Source organism: Pteropus alecto, unplaced genomic scaffold (assembly GCF_000325575.1).
Source record: "Pteropus alecto unplaced genomic scaffold, ASM32557v1 scaffold3, whole genome shotgun sequence".
In the NCBI taxonomy this organism is placed as follows: domain Eukaryota; kingdom Metazoa; phylum Chordata; class Mammalia; order Chiroptera; family Pteropodidae; genus Pteropus; species Pteropus alecto.
The window spans coordinates 60,281,619-60,307,039 of record NW_006442484.1 but is presented as its reverse complement, the minus strand read 5'-3'; the positions used below and the strand labels follow the sequence as shown (position 1 = coordinate 60,307,039).

The 25,421-nt window shown below is 36.2% G+C and overlaps 1 protein-coding gene across 1 annotated transcript in view; it reads left to right on the top strand.

Moving 5' to 3' along the window:
* Nucleotides 1–25,421, top strand: part of HECW2 (HECT, C2 and WW domain containing E3 ubiquitin protein ligase 2) — a 205,516-nt gene that overhangs the window by 50,688 nt on the left and 129,407 nt on the right. Inside the window, exon 2 of the mRNA XM_025039312.1 lies at nucleotides 20,471–20,578. Coding sequence (XP_024895080.1) covers nucleotides 20,471–20,578 — 108 coding nt within the window. The remainder of the gene's footprint in view (nucleotides 1–20,470; nucleotides 20,579–25,421) is intronic.

Genomic DNA, 25,421 nt, shown 5'->3' with positions numbered 1-25,421 from the left:
TTTGGGAACATCATGGCTACATAATACCCTGTTATATGGCTGTGCTATAATTTACCTATTCATTTATTTTTGGACACATAGAGTTTATAATTATTATGACTATGACATAATGACTACTGAATTAATATAGTCTTTGGTGGCATGTATTTCTTGAATATACACTTCATTTTGCTTAAGCCATGGCAGATAATTTTTTTTATGTGTAAAATAATTCTTATTTTTCTTGTGTTTCTTTCCCTCACCCACCCCTTGTACTATTATTTTTTACCAAAGGAAGTTTTCAATTAAAAAAAAAAAGCTTTTTAAAAAGTTGATTGAGATATTTATATATAAACTCTAAAACAGATTAGAAGGTAAAATTACAAATCCTGATGATAGCAGTTTATAATGGAAAATGCTTACAGACCCTTAAATATAGCTTGATAGGGAAGGGTGGGAGTGAATCAAGTTGTTACAGTTTGTTCCAGGAAAAGCATTTTGGATAAATGCCACTTTTACAAAGATGACTTGTGATTTTGGTTTTATCTGTTTCACTTAACCTTTCTTAAAGTGATTGCTGAAACAAATGTATGTAGTACAATAAAAGGTATTAACATAATTATAATTTCTTTAGTAAATTGAAGAAAGACAGTTCTTTTTCTCCAAAGATGTTATTTGAATTTTCCTAAAAGTACTGAATTTGAGCCCAGTTTAATCATGTCAGATAACTTAGACACGGGTGACTCCTAAGGTCAGTTCATGTAGCCAGCTACCTCCCTGATGGACTGTCATTAACCTACTTAAGTGTAAATATTTGTTGCAGAAGTTAAATTCTAAAAACTTCTGGAGATAATTCAGTGATTTAGAGTTTTCCCTGTTGAGAATAACAACACTAATATCTGAGAATTTACTGGCAATGAGTATATACTCTATGCCAGGCATTGTCTACTTGCTTTATTCAGCTTTATAGTCCTCTCAAAATTGTGCTGGCGATGCAGTGTTATTATCACCATTTTTTAGATGAGGAAACTAAAGGTTAAGGTTAATCATTTGGCCAAGGTCACACAGCTAATAGTTATCCATTTTGGCTGCAGAACTAGTGCTATTCTGTGCTGCCAACAAGCTGTCAGAGAATTCTTAGCATCACAGAATGAACTCGGATATTTAAAGTTTGACTTTATTCTCTTTTAAAAAAGGAACACAATAATTTAGGGGAGAAAAATCCTCATTTTTCATTCACCCTGGCTAGAAATCTTGGCAACTTGGAGTGAAGTTGCTATTATTGTGCCTTTGTCTGTTGTGTGTATAGATTCATACTCCCAGGTTCTCCATCCCTCACTTTTTATAAACACCATGTTTCACTTGGAAAGGAAAAAGTTATTCTTGGCAACACTCATAGAGCAAAAGTAGCAGCTGCAGGCTGCTACCAAGGGATACAGTGACCTGATGCAGGAATTTTTAGAATATGTCTAGAATTTAATTTTAATACTGTTTAAAATGCAGGTCTTCAATAACAGAGACGATTATTATTTAAAGTTTACTAGGAGGCAGGAAAACTGCAACATGAGTTCTGTGTCCCATGTAGGTACTTATGACTGGAATAATTTATTGATACTTTGTGCTTCTGTTGTCATTGCCAAATATGAAAATCATTATACAGCTGATAGAGGCCTAGTACTAAGATGACCGAGGTCATTAAAAGACCTCCTTTTTGAGAACATCCTGAAACAATAGTTTCATGTCAGCAAAGATGAACAGATAAGGGATAAACACCCTGTGTACACCCGAAAGTGATAAAGTTCACCACGAAATCCTCAAATATTAAAACTCAACGGTCTCTTTGAAAGTTGAAAGGTACACATTTAGAATAAGTGAAACAAGTACTGTTCTATGCTATTGAAAGTAAACAGGAAATTTTACTAAATTGTCATTCTAAGAGGTGGTACAAGCTATAGAAAAGTTGGTTGATTGACAAAAAAAAAATAAACATAGATTGGTGTAATGCTGACAGATTCAGACTGAGTTATTATGAGACATTAAGGGTGTCTGTTCAAGAAATCCTTTCAGCCCTGAACCCTTTGAGATGATACCACAGAAAGCCACCTTTTTATCCAGTCCTGGGCTGGGAGTCTCACTGGACTGACCAAGCATGGCTGGATTCTTCTACCTGGAGTCCACCAGTGCTTCTCAAATTACCTGTTGTCATTCAAATCCATCACAGACATTGATCTTCTGTAAACCAAAATAAAAATGAACTATTAGAAGAATTAAATGGAATAAAAAACAAGATCTATAAAATATAAGCCCACATTTTTATTATTAGATGGAACAGATTTAAAATTACTCTTGACAAATTTCTGTATAAGTTTCTAAAGGCTGACACTCAATTTCTTTACTTTAGATCATTAAAAAGTCAGTTCATGGCCTAGCTCTGGTCCATGGTTCCTATTTTGAGGAGCACTGCTCTAGACTTAAATATAGATGAAAACTTTATTTCTCAGGTTAGCATCCTTTCCTGTCTTTATTTTCCCTGTACTTGCTTATTTTCCTATTATACTTTGTCTTCTAAGATGGGTTAGAAATAATCATTGTGAGAATTGTTAGGGTAGGGAATACTATAAAGGTACAAAACTGCATGTCTCTTTTTGTGTTTTCTAATAAAACAAATTGGCAAAATCAAATGTGACACTCACATACACATGTACATTAATGATTGGTCTGTTAGATTTTGAGACTCTAGGCTAGTGTCTCTTAAAGTGTAGTTTAAGGACCCACCTATATCGGAATTAGCTGGGGTAATTGTTTAAGAACTCAGACTCCTAAGACCCATCCTATGCCTACTGAATCAGAATTTCTGTGGTTTGCTCTGTGGTGTCTGAGTTTTAAATGTTGTCTCACCAGGCGATTCTAATACACAATAGAATTTGAGAACTATTCCTTCAGGGTTTGGGAATCTGTGAGTATTTAATTCTGCATCGCACACTATGGTGCTATATTATAAATGCCTATTTTGAACATGTTCGTTAATGTGAGTATATTGGAGTCTCTACATATGTACTTTCAGCAAAGAATCTCTAGGATATATTATCAGGGTCATTGCTATCTCAGCTGTATGCAAAGCATTATTGGAAAAAGGTAAAGTTCTCATTTTACAGATAGAAACAATGCATACAAAATAATTTTACATCCTTCTCTATTGGTTTCATTTTATTTTCAGAGTTTTACATGCTTAAAATCTATTCTTAAATTTATCCTACTTTACAAAATATTTATTTGGAATAAAAAATAGCATAGCTATAGAACCCATTATCCATGCAATTAAGTAGTTATGAATTGAATGAGGAAGGTGGATTCTTTATAAGCCACTATAGTATTTTATTTAAAAATACTTGTCTTTACATTAATATGAGTTAACACAAAATTTATTGATAAGGAAACTTACATTCTTATGTGTTAATACAAAATTCACCCATAAAGAAAAATATATCCTTAGAGCTTTAAGATATACATTAGTCAAAGAAAGGAGACAGTGCTATAGCTAGCTCTTTAATTCTGTAGTGGAAATTACTGAAAGGAGGGGACCACATTTATTCTTATTTGGGTATGCCTTTCAGAGTTTTGGGCACATTACATCTGTTTGCTCATATTCAAATAGAAATTTTATATTTCTATTAGAAACGTAAAGGCGAGTATCATTTATTCCTGTGTGTGAAAGCAATGGATCACAATCCTGGTATTTTGGCTTGAAGGGACGTTGATAATGGGATTTCCTTATCTACCTAAGATGAGAACATTAGTTCTTTGGGGACTGTGCTCTTCCAAAGCATAATGAAAATTTCCCAGATAAAACTGCAAAACTCTAAGTAAGTAACATGCCCATTCTTACTTTTATTGAACTTCAAGCACTATAAAAGTGTCGCTGTTGTGAAATTGTGCAGGGTCCCGGAAAATCTTCCTCTGCACTTTTCAACCTTGGCACGTGTGCCCTTGATCAAGTCACTAGATTCTTCAAACTGTTTCCTCATCTTGAGGATAAAAACACCTCTCAAAATTGTGAGAGTTCTATTGGTAAATGATTCTGAAATATTGAGCATAGTTCTTGGCACTTGGGCAATAGTAGTTTTATTGTTGGATGAAGTTGTATAACAATGAGAAATGTGTGGATAAGCTTTGATGTCATACAGACTCTAGATTTGAAATTCAGCTAGTTTCTTGCTATGTAATCTTGTGCAAGCAAGTTATTCAATCACTGTATCCCCCAGTTTTCTTAATTTGTGAAATGGGGATTATAATAATTATGCCAGAAGGTCTCTCTGAGGATTAAATGAGGGAATGTGTATACATACTTACAGGGCCTGGAATATAGTAAGTTCTTAATAGATAACAGATATTAGCCATTATTATTTTTATTGAATTTAATTGCCTACCACTTTCTAAGCTAAGTTTAAAAAAATCACATGTTTTATGTACATGCATCTATTTGGTTTTAGATTTAGGTCCTCCCCTTGATCTTTAAGCAGCTGTCTCATTTTTAACATATTTTCAAAATGCTTCTGATTTATACACAAATGTATGTGTATTTCCATTGGACGATTTGGGGAGTCTGAAATGAGAGTGATGATGAACATTCATCTGGCTTCTTTGTGAACACAATGTCAGAAGAAAAAACAGCCAATAAAAATTGCAGCAGATAAGCAGACCCTTGCTGTAAAACAAAAAATGCATATGAATGTCAGACTTAGAGGCACACAAAATGCATAAACACAAAGGAAATTCATAATAGGCTTTTCAGGAAAAGGGTTGTTCCTTCCTGATGTACTAACCTTGATTCTGTTTTATGTTTTTAGTGCCAGCATAAAGACAGATGGAGGAGACACTGTTGAATTTTTCCATTGTCAGTTTGTATTGTCATTTAAGAATTATGTCTTGGCTCTTCTTTGCTTTACTCTTAATAAATATACTGTGAGCTTTGGGGAATAAGCTATTTTAGTTGTGATGTCTTTAATTTTCTATGGTTAATCCATTCAGCATCCACAAATCACAGTTCTACCCCCGAGTATCCTTGCTAGATCAATAGCTTAGAATGTTGACAACTGTGATAATCAGTTGGGCTTTCAGAAGATCTTACAGAGATGGGGAAAGGGACAATTTCTATTCCCTTATTCTTAAGCCTCCCTTTCCCTATACATGGATGCTTACAATTTCTAGTCTGTTCATTATTAGTCTCATCTCTCCCTCATCCTTTGTGCTCTAGTCACACTGGTCTTTTAACCTTTGTTTCCCACCATAAGACCTCCGCACAGCTCTTCCACATGGAATGATCTCTCTTTCCTCTTCTCTACTCTCCCTACCCAATTCCTAGTCATCCTGCAGAGTTTCATTCACACATTGATTCCTTGAGGGAGCCTTCTCTTTTTCTTTGGCCTGGGTCATTTCAGCAGCTCAGCCATTCCCTTACAACATTCTTTTCTTCCTTTGTAGCATGTTATCATAATAGTAACTAAAGAATTCATTTTATATTTGTTATTTAGTGTTTTTTCCTCCTCTCTTGCTCTCTCTCTCTCTTTCTCTCTCAAATAGAAACTCTGAAAGAAAGAGTAGGGGCTATGTTTGTCTTGTTCACAATTATCTCCTAGTTCAGCTAACACCATATGATATCACAATAAGTAAAAACGCTAAGGTGATGTATGAATGCAATATTGGTACTCATGTGCTTCCTCATTTTGTTTGTTGTTGATTTTCTTTTTGGCCTTTCTTTCACAGAGGGGTGTGATTTTGAATAAAGGAATAGCATATGTAAATTTTGAGGTCTGACAGTATGCTCCTCTGGCTATATCTGCTCAATATACTAGTTTACTGTGATTTGAGTGGGTATTGGCTAAATGACCTGCGTTTGAGAAATACCATCTTTATGAAAAGGTATGTCTATGTGGTGGCCATAAGTCTAAGCTGCAACATTCATCTAACCTCCTTTGCTTCACTCTATAAGTTCTTTCTTGATCAACTGTTATGACAATGGCTTATACTGTGGGCAAGTAGGTTTCCTTGACATAGGAAACTAGCCTGTTTGCCACACATGAGCATCAGTGACACATGGGAGGAACAGATCCTAGAGTTCAGCTAAAGTGGCCTATCTGGAAAATGTTACAGTATTGGAAGGCAAAGCATCAGAGCTTGGAGGGCCAGCGTTGTGGAAGCATCCGGCGGAGTCCAAGACCTGGAAGTGAGTGGTGATTAGAGCTGCACTATGACCACACGGTGTGAGCCTCTCTTCAACCCCAAGGAGAGTCTGGTGGTCCATGATTTGGAAGTAGGCAAGAGTTCAAGATCATACACTTTCTTGAGAATGAAAACAGAGATGCTGACATTGTTGAGAAGTTTGTTGTTCACAGGCTGTAGTCATCTTTGATGCCGGTGCATTATCCTTTCTAGATTTATTTTTCCTAATCTCCTGATGGTGACTTAGGCCACTGTGGGCCCATTGGCCACCTGTGAATTACTGAGCATTTTCACAGTGTTATTTGAGGGAGGCAGTGTATTGTAAATGAGCTTGGGCTTGAGTGTCACTCAGATCTGACTTTAAATCCTTGCCATTGTCACTTCCTCTCTGTGAGCCTCAGTTTCCTCATCTGTAACATAGGCCTAATAACACTATTGACCTCACTCTTAGAGTACAGTGGCATTTGTCGAAGTTTAAAGCATCTATTATGTGTCCCTGGTACATAGTAGGCATTCTGTACATGCTTGCTATTATCGTCGTTTTCTAGGACACACCCCCAAATCCACAGTGATTTGGTTTAAGACTTGACTGGATTTGCCTGTCCAGAAGAGGCCTGGTCAGGGTGGTGATGATTCTGGATTGCCAGGCTTGCTGTGTTTACTCAGTCTATTCCAGAACCAGCCCAAAGCAATGTGGGCCCTTGAAGCTTCATGACAAACTATGTCTGAGTTAAAGGAACAGTAGAGAGGAAATTGCAGACACTATATGTAGCGTGGAGCTTAAATCCTGTCTGCCTCACTTCACAGTAAAAGCATGTGACAAATGAGGACATTTCATCTTGCTTTCCTGGAAGTGTGCTGGAAAGATATGGTCTTGCATCTTTTGATTGCATTTACCATTCAACCAGCACTTAAAAATTGCAGTGACTGCCCTAGGTTAGCCAAAAGCTTAGGAGGCCCCTTTCTCCATTAAAGAACAATACATCTGAACTGGGGGTTCCCCTACCCAACCTCTTCCCAACATAAGACAAGAGCACCAGATAGGTTGATGATTGTATTTATTTTTGCATTAAAAGTAAGGTCTGAAAATAACTTCTGGATTGATAACCACGTTTGGGTTTTCATTAAAGCTATGTGATGTTCGAAAAAGTTTTATTTCTTTTTTACAGCCTGAAATCACAAGTCCACAAACTCTGTTCTGGATTGATTAGGATACTCTAAGCCTATTTCGGTCACCTAAATGAATGTTATATCTGATTAATGGCAATAGTAAATTAGAGTTCCCAGATAGTGGCCACACTAGTCTGAGTAAATCAAACAGAAAGTTCCCCTCTTTGTGACAACAGTCAGCTTGTTTACATCAGCCTGCTCTGTATGACCGTGTGTGTGTCTGTGTGTGTATGTGTGTGTGTAGGTACTCATAACTCATTCTTTGGAATTCTCCCATGGAAAAGCAAAGGAAGGAAGCTGAGGGGAGGATGGGGTGATTGCATCCTGTACTCTTTACAGGGGTGTGGCTACAACTGCCTCAGCCAAAGGGACACTAACATGTTATGTTTTTTCACTTAGGAGGCCTGAGCTATGATAAGTCTTGATGAAAGGCAGGAGTGGCCCTCAGTGTCGTTTTAAGTTGAACAGGAGTCTCTTGGTAGTGTACTGCTTGAATTCTTCTAGTATTTTATTTCTAGAACTTTGGGGGAGGAGGAGGAGAGGCAGGCGCATCAGTGAAGTGGACCTGCAGTGCTCTCAAAGCCACGTTATTAGGACTCCACTCCCACCTTGACTTCAATTCTGGCCACTCCTGTGAATGAACTTGCCAAGTGGGTAGGCCAGGTACAAGATTTTAAGGAGAATGAAACGTGTTTCTTCAGACTGCTTCTTAAATCTGATTTGAAATGATGGAGTTTACCCTGGTAAAGGCAGAGAGAAACTCTTTGGGATTATATGAGGTAAGGTATTAGTAAATTCTGGAAATGAATTGAACTTTCACCTGATTTCTGTGTCCAACTGTTTGGGATTTACAGTTCTCTCTGCCTCTCTCTTTGAAAAGTTCTTAAATGTTGTCCCCTCCCAGCTCGGTTAGGGATAGTTCATTTACAAAGTGTGCAGTGCGTTTTTCACATTTAGTCACTTGGCACCTCATCATAGGAGATCAGTACTGGGATTAAAGTAGGTAAAACTAAATATGTAATCCCCTCATTGTGAGTTTCTGGAGTCCCATTGGTTTTAAGTGAATTATTTACTGCAATGTTAAACACAACTTCTACAAGAGTGCTTTTGATAATGGCATTTCATTGAGTCTAAATAGATTTCATGACAGATTATCTGCCTCTGGAATAATAATGTTTTTGATGAATTTACTCTTCTCTTAGGGAATAAGATATTAAGGGATATTTATTTGTAATGTAACATATGGACAAATATTTGTAGATATTTGCATTCTAGAGACTGTTGATTTAACAACAATCTTATAACAAATTTTAACTTGAGAATAAAACCACGGTTTTTAAAAAAACATTTTCTTGTGGCTGCTGTGGCAAACTGGCCCAATTTTCTATAGGCCTTCTAAATCTGGTTTAATTGTTTAGGAACTGGAATGAAGTCAGAGCAAAATTCATTTCAATCTTAATTCTTTACAAATTAGCTTTTCAAATGAAATTTTTTATTTTTCATTTTTTGGCTATGAAATGCCAATCAATGGTTCTCAGGGGCATTGAGGATGTTATTTTTTAATTGTCATGTAGGATGCAATGGCATTTAGTGCTTGAGAGCTAGGGACACCAAAGTTTCTATAATGCATTGGACAGACCCTCACAAAGAATTATCTGCTGGAATGTCATGTCAGTGAGATCCTCATTGAGAAACACAGATAAATGCTCAGTTTAATAAAAAATACTTTGATGATTAAGTAAAGATTCAGGTGAGCATTCTGATGTCTGGGAAAGATCATTTTTCTTCTTATTAAGCTGTTTTGGGGAGGGACCCATAGGGAATAGCTACTTGTGTGAAGTTATTCTTTAGGATCAGCAGCAATGAATGTTCTAGAAGAGATGTTCCACATACTCCTAATTAGTATTTTCAGACCTAGTTGGATTAGCTCTAACAAAATTAGCTATTACAGTTCCCGAACCTTGTTGTTTGAGCTCATTAAGATCAAAGGAGTAATTTACCCCTAACCAAAGGATGCTTTTGTGCTAAACATTATATTTTATAATAGCTATACATTTCTCAGACTCTTCAGCTATCTTGTGGAATGTAAAAGTTAACACCCTGCAGAAGCTAGAGGTTGCTTTTAAGCTACACTTAGTATTAAAAGGGATTATTTTTGAGTGAGAGCTGAGTGTATGCATGGTATTTAAAAGAATAATTAGAGGAAAGGAAGGAGGATATATAATCAAAACTTTGTCATTTCTGGCAACTTTTTACACACATAGTGCTGAGACAGACACTTCTAAGCTAAACACTGTACTCGAAGTCTCTGTGTCATTGTGTAGTGAAATGAGGGCACCTCTGTCTGAGTCTTTCTTAAGCCAGGCTGAAAGCTCATTGACAGAATTTTAAACTTTGAGTGACCTTCCATCCAAGGACTGGGCAGTATTGAGTTACTCAGTGTGAAACACTGTGCTACATGTGTAAGGGCATGATGAACTATTACTGAATATATATGGCCTGGACTTTTGTTGTCTGGTAATTTGGCATCTGTTGCTTAAGAAAGCAGAGTCTCCGAACACATATAAATAAGCATGTATTTGTTTTAATTTATGTATATTTGTGAGAAATTAGAATAAAATACATTTATTTAAAAATCAATTTAAAAAGTAAAAGTTAAAATGAAGTTGAGGAATTGTGCTTTTGAGTATTGGAAAAAAACAAACCATAGCTCCTTTTGAAAGAAGGCTGAAATGGATTGAAAAATTTTAAAAACCCACACAGTTAGCTCCTAATATATACCAGGTTCACATACAGTACCATTTATTCCTTACAGCTTTCTGTGGTAGGTGCTGTTATCACTTTATAGAATAAAGAAATGGAGACTCTGCAGTTTTAAGACTTACCCAAAGTCATAAATCTAGTAAATGAGAGAAATGGAGTTTGAAGTCAAATGTCCTGTCTCTTGAAGTTTTGGGATCTTACTGTCACCTGGCAGCCACAGCCTGACAACATCATTATCAAATGGTGTCTTACTTTCATAGCACCTGTAATAAATGATATGTACCCGAAAACAAAAAGCATACTTTTTTTGGTGAATAGAAGGTCCATGAGGACTAAATGCCAGTGGTATAATAAATATGTTTCATTAAGTGTTCATTGAGTTCACTAAGTGATTTTGACTGACTAAGGCTGAATATAGGAAAGTTGGACTTTCAGGAGTTGTTGGAATAGAGAAGTAGGGGAGGAGCATGGTGGACTTAGGGAAATTACAGGATGGTGGTTTGATTGGAGAGAGCTTAGAGGAAGAGGAGTCACCTCACAGGGTCATTGGACTGAAGAGTCTGGAATCGGTGCACAACCTTTTGCACAAAGGATGGATATTCATAGCTGCTACAGCTCTGTCTGTACAGAAGAGATGGAGATGGGAGGAGGATCATGTTTAGGTTATGCTCCAACACTTGATGCTAGGCCTGGGCATGAAGCATGTGAGCCATACTTTTGTCCTTGCATAATCTACTCTGCGGGCAGTAGCCAGAATGATATTTTTTTAAAATTTTTTTATGCAGATCATGTTACTTTCCTGGTTTAAATTCTTCAGTGACATTCCATTATCATCAGTGTGGAATCCAAACTATTCACCATAGACAGTGTGGTGTCGTGTTGAGGAGCATGGCCTCTGGAGCAAGGCAGCCTGTGTTCACTCTGCATATAGTAGTTTTGGGATCTTGGGCACATTTCTTAACTTCTCTGTGCCTTAGTTTCTCCATCATTAAAAATCTATTAAGAGTACCTCAAAGAATTGTTAGCAGTTTTAATAAAGGCAAAACAGTAGAACGTGCTTGGCATATAGAAAGCTCTTGATATTGCCGTGGAGGTCTACGAGGTGGCCCTCTGTGTCTCTCTGATCTCGTCTTCTCCCTTTCTCTGCCTCACTCACTCTGCTCTAGCTGCATCACTTTCTTGTTCTTCAGAACACTGTAGGCTTGATCCTGTTTCAGGGTCTTTGCATTTTTATTTTTTGCTTTTTTCCCAACTTCCCCTGTGGAAAATGCCCTCATTTTATTCAGGCCCCTCTTTCTGTAACCGACCTACATAAAGTAACACTTTCCCACCAACTTCTTTATCCTTCCATCCCCTGGTTGTCTTTCTTTGAGCCATATTATTGCTACTTGACATTACATTATATTGACTATACTACCTGACATATATATTATATGTATATGCCTGTTGATCACTTTCCCCACTGGGCCAAAGTCTCCATAAGGACAATGACTTTTGACTCTCTTGTTCCCCTTGAATCACTGTAACTTAGAATATTGCATGGCAAATAGTGGATGCTCAATAAATATTTGTTGAATTAATTTTCAATAAATTTCATTTTCTCTATAACTTCTAGAATTGTTTTTTTTTTCCATCTTCAGGCCTTAAACTGTTTCTTCTAACTCTTATTAGTCTATCATCACTGTGCCCCAAATTAAAGACCTTTAGGAAAAGATCATTTACTTCACTCTTTATCATGAAAGTTCTTTAGCAATAGGAGGTCTTGTTCTAACCTGTCAGCCTTGTACACGAAATAGGATTGAGGCATTTTAGTGTTATCGTTATTGGATATTCCTGAAGGGCCTAATATTAGATCTTGTGCCAAGGTGTTTACCAAGCTACCAAATGCTGGCCACATTCAACCCTTTAAAAATCTTGGGCTTACATTCTCATCATAAAAGTGTAATTGCTAGAGGAAAGTAGTCACGCAAACTGTGATGGGGAAAATTATGCACTGATGGCAATGTATACTTCAAAGAGACTTTGAAATTTTTTAAGCTTCAAATTTTACAAAGAGCACCTAATTCTTACTGATAGTTTAATCATGAAATTGGATAAAATAATCACAAATTGCATGTCTTATTTTTACAGTGATATTTATGATAAATTTATACAATAACCAAATAAAATAGACTTATTTGTTATAAGTAAGCCTTTAGTAATTTTTCCTTCTGAGATATTATCAAAGAATTTGTGTTTCCTATATTCTGTAGAGGAAAACATTCAGTTGGTAAAAATAAATCTTAATTTAGAAATGCTCTGAGTCTTTGTCAGGAAAGAACTTATGAGGTTTCAAAGGCCTTTACCTGAAACTGGTCATGTGATCTTAGGTAAGGCAAATCATCTTTTTGTGTGACCTACTGTAAGTTATAAACATAGTTAAATGTCAACGCAGCACAACAGTGTGATCGAAATAAGTTAATTAGAAATTCTTGTTATAAAGACTGAGCATTTAAATAAACTGCTTTTGTTAAATTAGCCCAATAAAGCTTACCACAGAATTTGCGGTATTGTCCTTGTTTTTCTCTGTTCTGAACAAGATGGAGATCTCTTTAAAAAGGCTTATGCATTCTTTGGTGAGAATTTTATTTCTCTTATATATTTTAAAAATATAATACTAATATTCAGTTAATGTCATATATCAAAAGAAGATATCAAGATGTCTTTCATTCAGCCAAATCTGAGCACCTACTATGTGCCAGATATTGTTCTAGTCACTTGGAGATAGAGCAGTAAACAGAATAGACAAAAGATTTTGACCTTCTAGAGTTTAAATTCTAGAGAGACAGGCAGACAATATATAAGAAGTATAAGTAGGTTATATAGAATGTTAGATGGTGATGAGGTTATGGAAAAGAAATTGAGCAGAATTAGGTAGTCCAGGAATGCTAGCGGAGTTGTGGTTTTAAATGGGGCAGAGTAGATTTCATTGAGATGATGATGTGCAAACAAAAAGGAAAAACATGGAAGGAGAGGCTTGAGCCATAATGATATACGGGGGAAAGTACCAGACAAATGGACCTTGAGGAAGAATCCTGACCACACCTTTGAGGACATATAGAGAAGGAAAAAATCCTTTCTTATGTTCTCCTAGGTTCAGCTACTGGGCCTACAAATCAGACTGACAGAAGATAGATTAACAGGAAACATGGCATACAAATTTCATTAGATGTTATAATTTTAATTTCTGCGCGCAAGGAAACCTTCATGGAAATGAAATGAAGACACAAAAAAGTGGTTAAACTATTTTAATGAAGGGCAATAACTAGACAAATGAAGGGGGCTTGTTGACCTCTAGGGGCAGTAAATTGTAGGAAGGCACAAATATCCCCAAGGCCAGTCCTTGCGTACTTGTCATTGGCTCTGTCAGCCTCTGTTGCTTTTTCTATCCTGTAAGGTTCTAGTGTCTTTTTCTCCCATCTCTAGCACATTATAGTCAGCAAATTTTTCTGGTACTTATGAGAAGATTACCATTCAAGTGGCTCCAAAGGCATGGTCACAAGCAGGTGCATTCCCAGCTGATGGCATGTTATCATGGTAATCTCTAAGCATATCTGACACACACTTTTTTTTCCCCCCATCCAGAGAGGGCTTCAATGTAAGAAACTGGACACCTAGGGAGATTGGGTTAAAAACTAATGCCAAGTTTGCAAATTCATCTGGAAGTTCGTTAATGAACTTTCATAGCACTTAGTAAGATTGGTGCTCTACTTGGTACATTCACTGATAGAGACTCATCCTTCCTCCACAGTGTATTTCTAGCCTCAAGTCATTTGTTGTCAAAGTTTTCCTCTCACATTGCAGTAGGTTTCCATAACCTACCTAGTACATGCTGGTGAATTTCAAAGTTCGTACCGTCAAACGGTCTCTGTGAAGGTATATACTTAGCCCAGGTCTAGAATGATCATTTTGATTCATATTGTAACTTAGTATTGCTTTCCAAATCCCAAATCTCAGATAGACCGTCTAATTTCTGAGTGTAACCGGAATAAAGCCAGGTCCCTTTATGTCTAATCTCAGGACATAGAATATTCAATTTGTATCCAAAAGGTAATTTAAAATGAATTTAGATGTTTGTTCCATTTTTTGTGAAAATGTAGGGCGGGATTACTTTAATGCAAAAGAAAATTTGTAAGCATCAGTTTTCATCTCTCTGCACAATCTGTCACATGGCATCTTTCTCATAAAATTTCTCATCTTTTCTCAATTCCCCTAGGTTGACTGATAGAAGAGTGAGGCCTTTGAATACTTTTTTTGTTTTTGTTCCTGTTTTATCTCCAGTATTGTATGGAGGTTTTGGAAATATTAATATAGACATAGAAACATTTCCAAATCCAAATTATGTTTGGATATGTTTGATGTGTCTGGTTGTATCTCTTATATATTCTCTTATTATCTTAAAAGCCTATTTATAGGATTTTTTCTGGAATCCAAAAATCATGTACAAGAAAAAATTATTTTTTTGAAGATAATTTCACGCTAATCTCTGTGTGTGACGTAATATGGGGAAGAAAGTTTGAAAAAAACTTAGAAGACTCTATGTTTCCATTATTTTAGCTTTTTGTGGCATTTTGTTTTATTTTATTATTATTTAAAAATATTTTATTAAATTTATTGGGGTGACATTGGTCAATAAAATTATATAGGTTTCCAGTGTACAATTCAATAATACGTCTTATGTATATTGTATTGTGTGTTCACCACTCAAAGTTAAATTACCTTCTGTCACCACATATGTGATCCCCTTTACCCTTATCTACCTCTCTCTCCACTTTCCCTCTGGTAACCACTAAACTATTGTCTGTGTCTGTGAGTCTCTGTTTGTCTTGTTTGTTTGTTGCTTTCATTTTATAGCCCACGTAATGAGTGAAATCATATGGTTCATACTTTTTCTGTCTGACTTGCTTAGCATGATAATCTCAAGATCCATCCATGTTGCCACAAATGACAGTATTTCATCTTTTCTTATGGCTGAGTAATATTCCATTGTACATATGTACCACATCTTCATCCAGTCATCTATCAAAGGGAACTTCGGTTGTTTCCATGTTTTGGACACTGTGACTAATGCTGCAATGAACATTTTTGTGGCATTTTAAACAAAGAATTAATTTCGTCTTTTAAAAATTACTCTTTATAATCACACTGTATATAACTAATTCAACTTTTGCAAGCAAGAAAAGGATTATATCCTGGGGTCCAGGCAACAACGGCAACTTTTATGACTGAATTCAGCTCAAATATGGCCACTTCTTTGGTTTTTCTTTTTTATGCCCCTTTGGGAAAACAAAAAAAAAAAAAAAAAAAAAAAAAAATTCTGGGAGTGATGAGTAAGGAAATGGACAGGACATTCCCTTGACTGGCTTAAATGTGTAGATCTCCCAAAGGATATCTCCACATGCTAACACCCCAACCAGGTAGGTACCACGAACATCACACATGCACACAAAGTTGTGTCCCGTGGTCATTTCCAGAGAAACTGAGCAATCATTGTAATGTTGTGGACCATGAATATCTCTTTGACTATTGTCCCTTTCATTTGTTAGCTGTTCCTTCCTTCTTTCCATCCTTCCTTCGTTCCTTCGTTCGTTCATTCGTTCATTCCTTCCTTCCTACCTACCTGGTTGGGGTGTTAGCTAAAATTCAGATTTGTGTGACCCAACTCAAACCTACTGAATCAAAATCTCTGGAAGAGTGGAACAGGAGTCAGCATTTTAAAGAGTCCCCCAGGATATTCACTGTGAGCAATGGAGTTGGGTGATCAATTCCCTAGAGGATCAACTATCTAAAGGGGAAGATAGACAATGGTGATTTGTGACCTACTAAATGTGCAGCAGATGCTTACATATAAATTTAAGATTCTAAGGTGTTCCTCTTAAAAAATCAAGTGGTTTTCATTTAGGAAAAGAGGTATTTTTCTCACCTAATTAACCAGATCTGAGAAAAATCTCAGAGCCGCTATACTCTTTGGTTAATAGAAGAGAGTTAGTCGTGTGTGATGTGTAATCTTATATCTCTTCTCCTTTATTTCTTGGATTCAAACACTTTACTATTTGTCCCTTCGGGAAACAAACTTAACAAAAATAATTTCTGTATTAATTGGAATTAATTGGACTATCTCTAAGAAGTAATCTTTTAAAACACCAAATGAAATCATTTTGGAAAAGTATCATGGATTGCTAAAATAAGGCAGGAGTAAAGATTTTTCAGAATTTTTCCTGATCATGTTCTCACAGTATTTACAAGTTAGGTATGAAAATTATATTAAAAGGATTTTAGTACTTTTTAAGTGTGCTTTGTTTTTTCTATTTAGAGGAAAGGTACTGCCAGCTAGACTTGTAACAGAACAAAGGAGATTTGTGAGACATGAGTAGACAAGCTTTGTATAAACCTTACCAAACAAAATTAGATTTAGAGAAGGTATTTAGGTACATGAATTAAACATCTCCAATGTTTCTTTCTATAATTACATTCCAGCTAGAAAATTACCTAAGTATGTAGAAAATATACTCCTAAAATATAGATTCTGTTGTAGCTAGAAGAGAAATAAGAACAAAGATGGGAAAGGGGGCAAAGAAGGTAATGGTCAAAGAGCAAAAGCAAAAATAAAACCAGGAAAATATGCCTCTTGGAGGCTGACATACTTCTAGGTTGAGAGGAAGATGCTAAAGATCAAGGAGAGAGAAAGTGACTGGGGCGAGGATTGGCTCGAGGGTACCACCATAACGGGGGTGGAACTTGGGCAAGAAGACACAAAGTAGGTATGGATATAGAAAAGATGGTGGTAATAGAGAGATGGAGAAACCAGGGAGATGAAGCCTCATGATTTCCATGTTTGGATGGTACCCTGCTTAAGGAAGAGGATGGAATTTAGGGGGTGTAAGGAAAGTGCAACAGATTTGACTAGTTATTAAGAGAAATGGGCAACTGATCTTGGAAGATAAGCAGGGTCGGGCCTGGTTAGCACTTGGATGGGAGACAGCCTAGGAAGACCAGGTGCTGTAGGCATAAAAAAAAAAAAAAGAAGAGAGAAGGGAAGAGAGAGAAGGGAAGAGAAGTGATTAAATATAAATGGAACAATTGGTAATTGTTTTTAAAGATTGATTATATTTCTTTGATCTATCAAAACCTTTATTCAGTTAGAGGAAAAAAATAGATTTATAATTACATCTATATGTTATTTGTAGAAGATTTAAAAACATTTCTTTGGTATAGCATTTTATACTCAGTTGTTGTTTTTTTATTTGGATTAAGGGCATTTTTAAAAGACTGAATTATCTAATATAGATGTTAAATGAGAGTAAAGGAAATGTAACTCATACAATCTGGGAAAAATATTCTGTCCTCGAATATCCATGAAAAGTAGATCTGAGCAGAGAAATGCTGTCACCACAAAGGAGTTCCTGGGCTAGATGAAAATTGACTGCAACCAAATGAAGGTGTTAACCTACTTAAAGAAAAAAGTTTTACTCTGAAGGACCAATTAAAATTGGTCTTGAAACAAAGAAAAGGAATAGGTCATTTTAGTCGTTCTTTAGCATGGTGTGCCCAAGGCTGGCCTGGGCTCTGCTAACTAGCAGCAGTAGGAGCAGTAGTAGTTGTGGAGATGGTCATATCAAAATAATTTGAACTCTGTGCCCCTAAACTGGTTTATTTCTAGGCACTTCGTATTTGCAATTAAGGGTGTAGGTGCCACGCAGGCATCAATTCTCTTTGGTGCTCATACCTCTTACAGTATTTCTCCTCATCCCGTTACTGCCCTCACATTCTATTTCTGCTCCTCAGTTGCCCATTTCCCAAGGTTATTTGTCAGAAGTGTGTACTTAGTTTGTCTTAATTGATGGTTTAGAGTGAAAAAGTTTAGTAATAATAACAGAAATGCAAACCTTTTTACAATGAGGTCACATTAACAAGAACAATTTCCTTACTGTTAATTTTTATCATTGTGATCTGAGTACTTGCTCCTTAAAGCAAGATTTGCTGCTGCCTCATCTTTCCTGAGGCCTCAAGAGGAAACTGTCACAATATTTTCAGAAAATGTCCCATGTGCATAGCGACATTTTTAAAAACATTTTGAATAGCTAGACACCTTCTACTCATATGCCTAAATTTTGTTTCCTGTAGGGTCCAACTTTCCATGCCTTCTAAGTGACCAATAGCTAATAGAGAACATTTACTTGTGAAAACATAAGAATCCCTCTCCCCATCCAAGCAGCTCCGAGAATTACAGTATCTTTTAGAAGAGAAGCAACAACCAGGTTGTCTAACCGGGAGCAGTGGTACAGTTTTGAGGATTCTAGGTCAAGACAGGTATGATAAGTCTAAATCACTGAGGATACTGGGTATATCTGTTATTATTGATTGTGTTCAGCTGCAAGTAACAGAGACCCAACCACAGAAATTTCATCAAATAAATTCACAGGAATTTATTTTTGCCTAGGTAGCAAGGAGCCTGAGGGTCATTCAGGACTCAAAAATTCATCATGGTTGCTTCTAGCTTCTTGCTCTGCTGTCTTTACTTAGTATGTGGTTCCCCTCTAAAAAGAAGGATAGGGAAAAACAAAAGGATTACTGAGTCTGTCCTCTTATTAATTAGAAAAATAATAGCTTTTCCAGAAGTCCTACCCAGTAGACTTTCAGTTTCACTGGCCAGAACTAGGTCACATGCCACTCTTAGCTACCAGGGATTCTGGAGAGTGAGTTTATTTTACTGGGCACATTGTGGTTTGGACAAAATTGGAGTTTTAGTTGGCATGGAAGAAGCTCAGAGCATAGGCAGTGAGCGGCGGGATCTGCCCTGAGGAGCCAGCCAGTCACATGACATCTTTCGAGTCCAGTTTTAGGTGATTGATTGCCTGAGTGCCTTCTAAATCTCAACAGCATTGCAGTTATATTTTTGTGATGAAGTAAAGTTGTGTCCTTGCATCGTGTCTAGGAGTGGAGGTGGTGACATGGTGGGTGGTGCCTTTCCATTCCTATGAAGAGCAGTCACTGCTTCTTGGCCTTTCACAAAAAGAACTTTTGACTTATAATATGCTGAATGCAAATGGCACGATAGGATCATTTCTCCCAAAATGCTTTGGCTTATCAATATGATGAAGCCAGTGGGCCCCAAAGATGACCACAGACAGAAATCCCTCCGAGCTGGATTATCCGACCCCTTAATTTGCCCCACTTTCTGTTTCTTTTATACTCAAAAGAAGAGAGATTTTTCTTCTCAAGATTATTCCCTTGGACTTGGGACCTTTTCTCTATTTTTTCATTTTAAGTGTAGCTCTTGCTTCACCTTGTCTGGTTTATTTCAGCTCTCGGTTAAATTATATCTCTAATCTTTCCTCCTGGGAAAACAACTGAGGTACACCGGACTTAAGAGCCAGTGTCACTATACACATATTTGAGTGCCTGTAAAACCCTAAATGGTCTCTTTTTCATGTTTTTAGTTTCATTTCTTATTCTAGTGCTCTAAGAGAGCTTCAAACTAAAGAGATGTGAACAAGTTATAAAGAATATGACTCCCTTCAGCCTCAGGGTGGGGATCAGAACCTGGGCAGCCAGAACATCCCTGCCTGCCATCGGAAGTTGTAAGCGTCTCTTCCATTTACCCCGGTATGCCTACAAATATTACGATTTTCTCTGTGCCATGAGGTTGGAAAGCTTGGAAAGTGATACTTTCAGGCCTATTCTTCAGATCTGTCCTGTCTCTCCAGACAAAAGCCTAAACTTGCCTCTTTCCTTGTCTTGTATTAGCTCAAGGTCTAGTGCCTTAGGCATTTTGTAAAGATTTTCCTAGCAGACCTGATGACTTGATTGGTATCTTCAGGACATTGTTCATGGCAAACCTGGACTATGTCTTGACTCAGTTTCATAGCTTAATGTCCCGTTTTGTCATCCTATCTTCTTTCTTATTTTATCCCAGCTTCACTATTCTTTTCCTTTTCATCAAGGATTTTATAGATGGGAGTTCAACCCCTTTCTTATAATATCAGCCCATCACTGAAGCTGCAGCAGCTGTACCCATGGTTCTTTGCGGTTTTATCTTTTGGCAACATCGGCCAATCTGGCCAAGCCCAGATGCTATCTTTCCACCCCACACCCTATCCTTCTCCCCAATTCTCCCATATAAATGCAAATATAGAAATTCAGGGTAATAATCTACTGGGAAGGTAGTCATTAATAATAGTGTTTATTAATATTTTCCTTTTATCTTTTTTTGCATTTATTTTAGAACTGTATCTTTGAGCTAAGGACGAACAAAGAGATTATAATTAAGCTGAAAAGTGTTTCTTTGTTTGTTTTTCAGATGAGAATTCTCCAGCCAACTTCTGGGATTCTAAAAATAGGGGTGTGACTGGAACACAAAAAGGGCAAATTGTATGGAGAATTGAGCCTGGGCCTTATTTCATGGAACGTAAGTAACTAAGTGTGAAATATAAGTTTGTTACTGAACATTCCATAAATACATAAAAATCTATGGAGTCTTTTCTGAATGTTATTTTAAAAGTTTTTGGCTTTGATTTACATATTTATGCCATGTGGCCCCAAACTGGAAAATATATTGTTTTAGAAAATGCTCATATATTACATATACATTATGAATTTATGATATATAAATTATGTATGATTATATTAATACTTTGCATATTTTTGTATAGCCTTATATCTACATTTGTAGTTAATATGTAATTATATTAATTTTAGGGAGCAGGAAAAATAATTCAAGATTGAAGCTAAATTTAAGAATTTAACTTAACTTAAAAATTTTATTTGGTAACTTTGCTATTATTTTTCTCAGTAGCAGAATAACTTTAGTATTTGGATCCTGGCCTTTACAAGTATAGATAAGATAGTCTTGGGTTGCCATAGAGGTCAGTTTACTAGGAAAGGGAAATGGGCTTCAGATAATTCAACAATTATGCATTTGATCTGATGTTACATTTATTTGTAAATATGAACTCATATATAGTACATGGTTCACAGAAATATCTCATCCCTTTTTATTTTGGATAAAGGGAGCATTTATATTTGCCACTAATATTATCGAGAATATAATAAATACACTTTTGTGAAGTAATTAGCAGCATGAATAAATAAGTGATTTACTGGTTGGTCCAGGTTAACTGCTACATTCATTGAATTTTTCTTTAATGTAGAAAAAATTTAGGCTCTTTAAAAATTTTCTGAGTTGTTTAGCTCTGTGTAAGAATTAAGTTTTATATGCAGGATATTTAATGTTAGAGAGAATGTGTGGATACCAAGGATGGTACTTACTAAACCTTAAAATAAAAGGTTAGGTTTGATCAAATAGAAACCTGTTGTAAGCATATCTTCATGGAAGCATATAAAACTTATATAATATAAAAAGTTATTTTAAAAAATTAACATCTATTACTTTGTATGGTCATTAAAGGCATCAGATAATTTCTTCCACATTTTTCTGATAGGTCAGCATTCTAGAGCTTTATCCTGTTTCTGCCCCCTAAGGAATATCTTCTTTTCATAGTTCAATTCCTTGCTAGATTCTTTCTTTAAACCTTAAATGGAATGTAATTTTTAAGAGAAAATGCTCATGGAATGTCAATAAGTGATAAGGAGAAAGCAGTTATACACAGCACAATTCCAACTAAAATCATAGCATATAGGGGGAAAAAAAAAGGAAGGATATTATCCAAAATGTGAACAAGGGTTGTTTCTAGGGGCGAGATTTCAAGTGGTTTGTTTTTTCTTGCCTTTTTCTACTTTTCTTTAGTTTCCAGCATTGGCCCAGCAGTCATAACTATCTAAGTTATGAGAAAATAAGTGATAAAAGAATATGGGGGAAAATTGAATAGGAAATGGCCAGGTTTACTCTCAGTGTGATTCCTCCTTTGAAAGGATCCCAGGGTTTAAGAGGTTGATCTAGCAGAGAAATATTGCCAACTGAACTTCAGAGGGAGAGATAAAACAACCTTCCTATTCGCTCCCAAATGCTGAAGACTGCTAGGAAGGATTGCCTCTTGATAGAGTGTGCAGATTCATATTATGAGGCTCATATAATCACCTGGGAAGAAGTCAGTATCATATGCTGCTATAATCTGGAACATTATGTGTGGGGGAAAAAAAACAAAAAACAAAAAACATTTACAGAGTATTTCATTTGCCACAGTTGATTTTCTTTCTCCCCTCAAAAGTGTTAGATGTTTGTAACGTCCTGGCTGATTAGAGTATAGAAACTATCACTGTCTCAACAAATGTTTTTCTTTACCACTCACTCTAGTATTTAATAGAAATGGGCTTGACGTTGAAGCTAGGAATTGGAAATGAAGAAAAAAGTAGGGTTTCCTTTTCTTTTCTCCTCTAATTTAGCATTTCCACCTTAATTCTTCCTTAACAAAATTAGAGGTATCGTGTTACATGATTTCAAAACTAGAAATATTTAGTAATGTATTTTTTTAGGGACTGAGAAAATTTGTAAAAGTCAATGTCCTAGATAGTGAATAGGAATTATAGAAAGATTTGGCTTTATAAAATATTTATCTTCATTAATCGGAATGAGGCCTCCCCCAACATACATCTCTATCCTTTCAACGTCCATTCAATGGAAAAACCTCAGGTGGTATTTATATCAGTGCTTAGAAGTATATATAGTCCATGTTTTTTTAGACATCTTTTTTTTTTTTTTTTTTTAACCCCATGTCTGTTTAGAGCAGATCTAAGGGGACTTCACAGCATAATGAAATTTTGCTTGATTCTCTGAGCTTATGGTGTGGAACTTTAAAAAAAATGAGAGGTCGGGTGGGGTAAGTTAGACAGCATCTATATTTATGTCTGTCATCTATATTTATATCTGTCAGCTCTGCATTGTTTTTGGTGTCCATAAAATCTGCTTTGCACAATTCAGAATAAGTTTATTTTATAGTTTTGGGGGTTCTAATTTGTCACAGGGATTGAAGATTTTTGTTATAGTAAGGAATGAAATAACCCCCAAAATGAGTCAGCTAGCAAAGTTGGCCTCGCTATCAATATCCTACAAATAAAAATAAGCAGTCATTTTTTCTCTCATAGTCTGTTACTTAGTTGACTATTTAGAACCTTAGAAAAGAAGAAATGGCATCCTAACTTGAAAGAGTCCAGGGAAGATGTCTTATTGAAAATGAGCTCCTCCTCCTTAACCATTGATTTGATCTTTGAGGCACCGTTAAAAGCAGATTCACAGACTGCTCATCTCCAGCATTTAGAATGTGATACTAACAAACTCATGCCCACAGAACTCCACATTCATGCTCATCACTGAGCTTGTTCTGCTTTGACAGGCCTTGTGAATGTTCTTGCAGAAAACGTGCTATTGGTCTTGGAAGAAAGCAATTGGAAAAGTAAGGTTTACTCATATCTACACAGCTATGGCTATTTCAGTAGTAATTAAAGACCTGTGTTAGTATTCAGGAAAGTCATTAATGGAGTATTCTCAGGGAAACGAAGTAATTGTAAAGCTAGAATTCCCGCATAGGTCATCTTGCTCTTCTTCAAATGCAGTGTGCTAATAATTCCTGCCTCCCTGCTTTTGCCACTCATTGCTCTAACCTCTCTCTACCCCCATCTCTCTCATCTGTAGGTTTGAGTCCTGACCTGTTTGTTTGTGAGGCTTTCTGACTCTGCCGTGTCCTCACCCATCTTCTCTGTGGTCTCCACAGCCTTCTACCTTTCCTTTTTAGTGTTTGTCTTCGGTATTTTGTCAGTCCTGTGATTCTCATCTCAACAGCTACACTATAAATCACCTGCTACTCCAGAAATCTTTCTTTGATTCCCTCACACTGTCTGGCATAGTGTTGGTCATGTGTGTTGTGGTGCATACATGGTAAAAATCTTTTGCCTGATGTTGCTAACTAAATTTTGAATCACTGCTTAGTGATTAACATACATAATGGAAAGACTCAATATTTTACCTCATGACAGACTTTTTTTAGTGTTTCATTATTGATAAGAAATGTGTAACAATAAAAATCCCTAAAAAAGGATTTTTTTCATCATTATCTTTTTCTTTTAAAATAGGAGAACTAAATACACTGTAGGAGGTTGTTTGGTACAATCAGTGGAAGATTAACTTCTTTGGGAAAATATAGTGACTTTAATAATCCAGGTGATTCTCATAGGCTAGGACTCCCTGGGGCTGCCCCTGAGTGTCATTGCCTATATTGAATGACACTTTGGGAAAAAAACATTTTGTAGTGGCACTTCAGTGTCTCAGACGCTCTCTATATAGAGAAATTCCAGTGTCCATGTGTTTTATCTTTGGCACATTCTGGCTTCATTGCCTTTGAACCTGTAGTTACTTTTCAAAATCAACAACTGACATTCGTATTGCTTTTTATCAAGTTCAAATTATACACACACACACTATACATGTATAACATACATAAAATACAAACATATAATATACACAAAAATACATATCTACAGATTTGTGTGTATTTTGGTATGTATATGTGTGTGTATCTACAGGATATATATCCATGTATATCTATATCTATCTATATCTATATCTATCTATCCCTACACCCACACCTACACCTGCACCTACACCTTTACCTATATCTATCCATCTATCCACATACTGGTATAAATATACCAATAGTTCCTAAATTTGATCTCTGTCTAGTGGCTGCATTTGTCACTTGGAAATTTAAAATAATGTAGACCCTATCACTGCATAGTCTATGACAGTATTTTATCATACTTGTTAAGCTGCTACTTCCACAGACAGCTACAACCTACATCCATTGTAGGGGTTAGGAGTGAAGGTTTTGGAATTGAACAGATTGAGTTTGAGTCCTGACTCTGTCATTTCCTGTTTGTTTGAACTTCTGCAATCTTCAGCACTTAATTTGCAACATGGGGACAGGAATTTCTGCCTCTCAAAGTTGGTGTGAAGGTTAAATAACAACATGAGCCGAGACATAGCACTGTGTCTGGTACATTGTGGAGCACCTCAGTAAATCATGGCTAGTCTTACTCATTTCTACACTATTTAAATTTTGGCATGTTGTTTTTGTGCATTATTTTTCTAATATATTTGGGATCATTCTTAGGACATTCCAGAGACGTATATAAAATGAAATAGGAAATGGCATGATCAATCTGTTGTTTCTGATCGGAAAAGAAGGGATAGTTTAAAGAGCCATCCATGAGCGGGATTTTCTGAGAGGTGGCGTGGCCAGTTTCTTCAGTTTATTCCTAAATGACTTGTTTCTATGTTTAAATTATTGTTTTTCTCCACT